The sequence below is a fragment of the Procambarus clarkii genome, chromosome 37, assembly GCF_040958095.1.
Source record: "Procambarus clarkii isolate CNS0578487 chromosome 37, FALCON_Pclarkii_2.0, whole genome shotgun sequence".
NCBI lineage: Eukaryota > Metazoa > Arthropoda > Malacostraca > Decapoda > Cambaridae > Procambarus > Procambarus clarkii.
Genome location: NC_091186.1, coordinates 18,734,767 through 18,743,009, shown reverse-complemented (window position 1 = coordinate 18,743,009; position 8,243 = coordinate 18,734,767). Strand labels below are relative to the sequence as shown.

Here is an 8,243-nt window from a genome sequence, read left to right as displayed (position 1 = left end):
ATGGGGGCTACCACCATTAGCGACCCACCTCCAGCGACCCACCTCCAGCGACCCACCTCCAGCGACCCACCTCCAGCGACCCACCTCCAGCGACCCACCTCCAGCGACCCACCTCCAGCGACCCACCTCCAGGGACCCACCTCCAGCGACCCACCTCCAGCGACCCACCTCCAGCGACCCACCTCCAGCGACCCACCTCCAGCGTCCCACCTCCAGCGACCCACCTCCAGGGACCCACCTCCAGCGACCCACCTCCAGGGACCCACCTCCAGTGACCCACCTCCAGCGACCCACCTCCAGCGACCCACCTCCAGCGACCCACCTCCAGCGACCCACCTCCAGGGACCCACCTCCAGCGACCCACCTCCAGGGACCCACCTCCAGCGACCCACCTCCAGGGACCCACCTCCAGTGACCCACCTCCAGCGACCCACCTCCAGCGACCCACCTCCAGCGACCCACCTCCAGCGACCCACCTCCAGGGACCCACCTCCAGCGACCCACCTCCAGGGACCCACCTCCAGCGACCCACCTCCAGCGACCCACCTCCAGCGACCCACCTCCAGCGACCCACCTCAGGCCACATCCGTTTCATTGAGAAAGACTATTACGTCGCCTCTCGCCTCAGGTGAGAGGCGATTCTGTACACACATTGTTATGTCTTTTACTAATATGCGCTCAAGCTGCCCCACATCCAGATTTAGACACCGGGAGCTGCTGCTACTTCCTTCCTTCCTATTGCTGTGACACGGGGAGTGTTGCTGTGACACGGGGAGTGTTGCTGTGACACAAGGAGTGTTGCTGTGACACAGGGAGTGTTGCTATGACACAGGGAGTGTTGCTGTGACACAGGGAGTGTTGCTGTGACACAGGGAGTGTTGCTGTGACACAGGGAGTGTTGCTGTGACACAGGGAGTGTTGCTGTGACACAGGGAGTGTTGCTGTGACACAGGGAGTGTTGCTGTGACACAGGGAGTGTTGTTGTGACACAGGGGGTGTTGCTATGACAGAGGGACTACCTCTTTTACTATGTCGCGGCGCAGTCTACTAGAGCGTGATCTGGGGGGGGGTAGAAAGAGCCTAAGCTACTCTATCCCTTTGAGAGGTATTTTTCTTGCCTCAATAAACATTCTTGAACTTGAATTTGACTAGAGCGCGTCTGGGAACACCCAGTACATAGGTTCGAACCTTTATCAAGGCTTCTGTGCATTTGTTGACCAGACCACACACTAGAAGGTGAAGGGACGACGACGTTTCGGTCCGTCTTGGATCATTCTCAAGTCGAAACGTCGTCGTCCCTTCACTTTTTTTTTTTTTTTGAGATATATACAAGAGTTGTTACATTCTTGTACAGCCACTAGTACGCGTAGCGTTTCGGGCAGGTCCCTGGAATACGATCCCCGCCGCGAAGAATCGTTTTTTCATCCAAGTACACATTTTACTGTTGCATTAAACAGAGGCTACAGTTAAGGAATTGTGCCCTGTAAATCCTCCCCGGCCAGGATACGAACCCATGACATAGCGCTCGCGGAACGCCAGGCGAGTGTCTTACCACTACACCACGAAGACTGAAGACCACTTTCTAGTGTGTGGTCTGGTCAACATACTTCAGCCACGTTATTGTGACTCCTCGCCTGCATTCTGTGCATTTGTTCATTGATATATCACTTTAATGTGATTTCTCTGTGAATTTTTTCATGTATATCACTGCATGACGTATATATGCCAATAAAGGGTTGGCGCCCAAGATGGAACCTTGCGGTACCTCACTCACCACATTTCTCCAGTCAGATTCGTTTTCGTTTAGAACCACACTCTGTTTACTATGTTTTAACCATTGGTATCCATTGTTTTAACCATTGGTATCCATTGTTTTAACCATTATTTTATCCATTGTTTTAACCATTGTTTTATCCCTTCTATTATTCTACCCTTTATTCCATGTGCTTGTACTTTCCTTGTCAGCCTTTCATACGGTATTGTATCTTAAGCTTTAGCAAAGTTCATGTATACTACAGCTATTGGAAGTCCTTTGAGTATCCGGTTACCACTTGGGCTGGACGGTAGAGCAACGGTCTCGCTTCATGCAGGTCGGCGTTCAATCCCCGACCGTCCAAGTGGTTGGGCACCATACTTTTCCCCCCCGTCCCATCACAAATCCTTATCCTGACCCCTTCCAAGTGGGTCAATCGCACACTCGAGTATTCCGGGTTAGAATCCCGGGCGAAATGATTGGGCACATTTCCTTTCACCTAATGCATCTGTTCACCTAGCAGTAAGTAGGTACTCAGGAGTTTAGTTAGCTTGTTGTGGGGTGGCATCCTGGGCGGGGTCAGTAATTCGGCCTTGGAAGGGGGAGGGGACCTCGATAAAAGCCAAACGTGTATGAATACACCCTGGCTTCCTGTCCCCCGACACAATGAATTATTAGTGCTTTAGCCTCTGTAACCCTTTCCACTACCGCCCACAAGATAGGTATGGGGTGCATAATAAATGAACTAAACTATAGACGTAATGGCTTGGCGCTTTCTCTTGATCATTTGTGTATTTTGTGCTGACGTTATGGGAATATTGCTTAATTCATTCATTCACTCTTCTTATTGTCTTCTTTCTCTCATTATTATTATTTTGATTATTATTAGTAGTATTATTTTTATAATAATACTGCTTTAATAAGCATCCCGGACCCACTCCCAGTGACGTTTGAGAGATGCTCCACTGATTTTGGTTTCTCTCATATTACACTTTAATTGAGATTCAATTATCAACAATTTATCGTTGACAAAATTGTAATAAAACTTTAAATACAGATCAGACTGCTTCTGCTGGACGTCTTATAATTATATGTTGAGTATGATGGAGGAAGGACTATAGTGTTTCAAGAGATTGTTATGACGGGCGTGAGAGAGGCGTCTGCTGGCGGCGCTGAAATGGACCTCTCACTACACACACGCTAACTACAACAATTACAACCACAACACTGAAACACACACTTACACAACAGTAAGTGTAGCTCTACCGTGTGTCTACTATTGTTATTATAACTTTGTATCGTAGCGCTTTGAGTAAAGTTTCAGAGCCGCACTGTTTTGGTTCAGCAGCTGAGGTCTTCAATGTTGTTGTTAATTTAAAGGCCGCATATGGCCTGGCATTACCTTGTGGGTAAAACTAAAAACAATAATTATCTCGACTATACATTGTCTATCGGGGGAAAACGTTAGCTTGTGGCCGAAGTATTGATAGTTGACATGCTTGGAGTTGCCAGTTGCCAGCCAGTTGACCTCTGGCTACACCTGTGGGAACATGCGCTGGATAATTATTCACACACACACACACACTCTGACTCCCGGGAGGTCACACACTCTGACCCCCGGGAGGTCACACACTCTGACCCCCGGGAGGTCACACACTCTGACCCCCGGGAGGTCACACACACACACACACTGATCCCTGGGAGGTCACACACTCTGACCCCCGGGAGGTCACACACACACACACACTGATCCCTGGGAGGTCACACACTCTGACCCCCGGGAGGTCACACACACACACACACACTGATCCCTGGGAGGTCACACACACACACACTGATCCCTGGGAGGTCACACACTCTGACCCCCAGGAGATGTTAATGTCATGCATTCTGTAAACTCTGGGTTGGTGAATAAAGTTTATAGTCACCATCTTGATGGCATATGCAAAACACACTCCTGCAGTGTGACTGCTGGAGTGTATTTTGGGACTCAATACTGTCTTCACTCTATTCCAATTCATGTGAGGCCCAACCTCCCTTTGAGTTACCCGAAAATTTGGCCTCGACAAATTGCTTATCAGGAATGTTAAAAAAAACATACACCTTATTTTTTTTTGTACCACAACAAACATAATTTATTTCTGGGCTCAATGGAAGGCAGGTAAATGATACAGTAATTTATTACATGTTAATTAAACAAGTGGGTAACTACCTTCATAAAGGATAAGGAGTGATAATTGAATAATACTCTACTGATGACCATTAACCAGTGTAAACAAAAGTAAAAGAATAATAATGAGAACTATAAAGGAAGGCTGTAAATGGGTACAGCAATAAAAGTAAAAAGGGGTAAGAAATAGAATGGGTAACCAAAAAATGAGAAATAATGTAATTGGTAAAAGTAAGCATTACTTTAGGAGGTGACGATTTGATTTTGTTCATTTATTCTGCACCCCCCACACCCATCTCATTTTGCAGTGCCTATAATAGGTCACAGGAGCAAAGTATAGTACTCTTCTCTTCTCTTTTATTATACTTACTGAAACATGGTTGAAAGAGGATACTACTCAACTCTTTAACATGCCTAACTACTCAGCAATTCACAACTGTCGTCAACTTCAGAGAGGTGGTGGCACTGCTCTTTACTACCACCATGAACTAACATGCTTAAAAGAAATTAGAACTAGAGACTGCTATGGGGAGTATATCTTCGCCAGCTTCAGAGTCAAGGGTGCCGAGTCTGTCCTGTCTGTGGGTGCAGTCTATAGAATTCCCAACACTGATGTGTCTGTATTCAACTCAAACCTTAGAAATCTAATACTTGATAACAGACTGAACAAAAACCACCTAATTATCGCAGGGGACTTTAATATTGACCTCTGCGAGCCAGAACACCCTACTGCTGTTAGCTTCCTCAACTGTATGAATTCCTGCCTCCTCATACCCTTAATCACTAGACCTACTAGAATCACTGATAGCACTGCCACGACTCTAGATCACATCTGGACCAACATAACCTCTCCGCTTACTTCAGGTATAATCACCGATAGCACTACAGACCACTACCCCACATTTCTCTTAACTAACATTAGCAAACCACCTCTAGAAACAAGGGAGTTAAGATTTAGGCTGCACAATGAAACTGCTATAAACAATTTTATAACTGCTGCTGATAATGTCAACTGGGAGTCCGAGTTAGGTAACATAGGGGACATCAACCTAGCAGTGCAATCTTTTCTACAAACAACTCTTAGCCTTTATAACACCCACTGTCCTAGGCTTACAAAACAAGTCACAAGCAAAAGGCTTAACAATCCTTGGCTTACAAAGGGAATACTGAAATCCATTAACAAAAAACACGACCTTGAGAAGAAGTATAGGTTAGGAATTGTCTCCAAAGAATTCTCAAAGAATTACTCATTATTGCTATCTAAGATAATTAGACGAGCCAAAACTAAATACTACGAAGATAAATTTACTCAAATAAAGAGCAACATTAAACAAACTTGGAGCACAATTTCACAAATATTGGGATCAAAGAAATCTTTAAATAACAAACCGACTCTCCTGTCTAATAACGATGGTCAGCTTTCAGCCTCTGATTCTGCTATTGAGTTCAATAGGTTCTTCTCTTCCATTGGTTCATCCCTTGCAAATGATATTCCATCTTCCAGTACTGACATTAAGGACTATCTTACAGGTAACTATCCACAGTCTCTGTACCTAAAGCCTATTAACTCCACTGACGTCAATGAGATAATCCTTTCCCTTAAAACCAAGTCTGGTGCCCTTGAGGAGATACCAACTTTAATTTACAAAAAAGCCTCCAGATCTTTAGCCCCTGCTATTGCTTTGCTCTTCAACAAGTCACTTGAACTCCAAACCTTTCCAGATATTCTAAAAAAAGCGAGAGTAACGCCTGTCCACAAATGTGGTGACCCCACAGATGTTAACAACTACAGACCTATATCAATCCTGCCAAACTTGTCAAAAATTTTTGAAAAACTTATATACAAGCAGCTTTACTCATATCTAGCCAAACTCAATATACTTAGCCCTTGCCAATATGGCTTCAGACCCAAAAAAAGCACTAACGATGCACTTATTAGTATGCTTAACTCGATTCATACAGCTCTTGATAAAAAGGAGTTCCCTGTTGGGTTATTTGTGGACCTGCGTAAAGCTTTTGATACTGTCAACCACCATAACCTTCTTCTTAAATTACATCATTATGGAGTCAGAGGACACTCCCTACAATACCTCGAGTCCTACCTTACTGACAGGCTCCAATATGTTTCTGTGAATAATACAATTTCTCCCACCCTACCCATCAACATTGGTGTTCCTCAGGGCAGCATACTTGGCCCTCTCCTCTTTCTCATCTACATTAATGACCTTCCAAATGCCTCCCAACACCTCAAACCAATTCTATTTGCTGACGACACAACCTTCATTTACTCCAGTCCTGACCCTCTTGCTCTAAATGCCACAGTAAATACTGAGCTAAATAAAGTCCATCTTTGGCTAACTGCCAACAAACTCACCCTTAACATTGACAAAACCTTCTATATTCTGTTTGGCAATAAATCCTCTAGTCTTATAAATCTCAAAATAAACAATACCCAAATTTGTAACAAATTAGATGGCAAATTCCTTGGCATTCTCATTGACCACAAGCTGAATTTCCAGGGACACATTCTAAATATATCAAAAAAAGTTTCAAAAACTGTGGGCATTCTTTCTAAGATCAGATATTATGTACCACGCCCTGCCCTGGTGACTCTCTATTACTCCCTTATCTATCCTTATCTCAACTATGGTATTTGTGCTTGGGGTTCTACTACCCAAAATCACTTACGTCCTCTAATTACCCAACACAAAGCCGCTATTAGAAAAATATCCAACTCTGGCCCCAGACATCACTCGGTACCCCTACTCAAATCTCTTAATATGTTAGATATTAAGTCACTGCACATTCTCTCATGTGTATTATACATATATAAAACGCTAAACTATAATGCCAATCCTGATCTTAAAAGCTTCATAGAAGGTTGTAACAGAACCCATGAGCACCACACCAGAAATAAATACAGTTTTGATATTCCTAGAGTACGTCTTAATCAAACTAGAAATGCTCTGCAAATCAAGGGGCCCAGAATGTGGAATGACCTTCCCAACCATGTTAAAGACTGTACCTCTCTCAACCAGTTTAAGATAAAAACTAAACACTACCTAATAAATTCCCTGTAATCTACCTCACTCCTCTATTGTCAACCCATGTCTGTTATTTTTTTTTTTTTTTTTTTTTTTTTAATCAACACTGTTTGTCAACCTATTGTATTTGTGCTGCTTTTTCAGTCATGTTCCCCCTTTTTTTTATCTTTATTTGTATTTGTTCTCAACACCTTTTATTCTTTATGCTCAATTAGTATTAAGTTCTAGATATTAATGTTTTTCTTGCCCGAAACGCATTGCGTAATAGTGGCTTTAGGCATTGTATGTACTAGCTCTATCTATATATCAATCCATTAATGTAACATCACTTGTATGTATATACCTTACCTGAATAAACATCTGAATCTGAATCTGAATCTACTATCCACACTTAATTCCTGTTTTCACATTTTTTCTCAACAGTTGCTTTTGGAACCAATGATGTTAACTCTTATGCTTTTTATTTTGGTTCAGCAGGTAGATGAGTTGGCAGAGGTGGCATCTCCTTTGCTGACTTACCCAAGATGGAAGCGCAGGGCAACAAAATCTTATCATCTGCACAGGTGGGATACTTACCTTTTCTAGGCTGGCCCCTCAGTAGTTTCTTAGTTGCATTAGCATTTGGTTTTGCAGACATGCACACAACAAGTGAGCCAAGTTTTGAATATGCTTGGACCTGTGTGTGTACTGGGTTAGTCTCCCTGTGTGCTCCCTAATGTTGTCCTTACATTGCCAGGGTAACCTTCTCTGTAGTGTTTAGGAGTCACTCACTTATAGGTCCTCCTCGCTTGTGGTGGCCCACGCCCACCACAAGGGCCACCACAGGGTGAAGTCTGGCATCTCAGAACATTCCTGGGGCAGGTGCAACTTTGGCTGGCGGGGCGCACTGGTAGTTCATGCACTTCTGTCAGTGCGCCGAGGTCAGCCTTACAGCTGCGTTGCCCAGGGTGTGTTGGCTTATTTTTAGATCTGGCATGATGGTTCTGCTTGGGTTCAACTTTAATCCTTGGAAATTCCTTGCAGGTTCGGTGGTTCTGTGGATATTCCTCCCGAACCTGCTCTCACTTCGCGTGGGTTTTAGGGTTGCTCGTCATCTGTACCATGTGGCACCATTTATTCCTTTATTGTTTCGTGAAGGACTTCATCTCCCATTCAGTATCAAGTGTCTAGCCTAATATTTCCTCCCCCTAATTTAATTACCTTACACTTACTTGGGTTGAACTTTAGTAGCCATTTGTTTGACAATTCCTTCAGTTTGTTTAGGTCATCTTGTAGC

At 43.9% G+C, this 8,243-nt stretch overlaps 2 protein-coding genes across 5 annotated transcripts in view; both read left to right on the top strand.

Annotated features, from left to right (window-relative positions):
• Nucleotides 1–7,452, top strand: LOC123765901 (proline-rich protein HaeIII subfamily 1-like). The gene is made up of 2 exons (XM_045754766.2): nt 1–628; nt 7,391–7,452. The coding sequence occupies exons 1-2, from the start codon at nt 1–3 to the stop codon at nt 7,450–7,452; spliced, it is 690 nt and encodes a 229-aa protein (XP_045610722.2).
• Nucleotides 2,696–8,243, top strand: part of LOC123765718 (transmembrane protein 169) — a 22,199-nt gene continuing 16,651 nt past the window's right edge. Inside the window, exons 1-2 of one of the 4 annotated variants that reach the window (XM_045754418.2) lie at nt 2,696–3,003; nt 7,442–7,530. In XM_045754418.2, the coding sequence (XP_045610374.1) occupies nt 7,492–7,530 (39 nt within the window). In that variant the 5' untranslated portion in view covers nt 2,696–3,003; nt 7,442–7,491. Of the gene's footprint in view, nt 3,004–3,782; nt 3,915–7,441; nt 7,531–8,243 lie in introns of those variants that run through there. The other 3 variants (XM_045754419.2, XM_069337190.1, XM_069337191.1) reach the window with 3 other exon arrangements.

Excerpts from the sequence above, each read along its gene's own strand:
- LOC123765901 (XM_045754766.2), top strand. The coding sequence starts at position 1 with ATGGGGGCTACCACCATTAGCGACCCACCTCCAGCGACCCACCTCCAG. Across the intron at positions 629-7,390 it reads TACGTCGCCTCTCGCCTCAG|TTGCTTTTGGAACCAATGAT; the intron begins GTGAGAGGCGAT and ends TTTTCTCAACAG.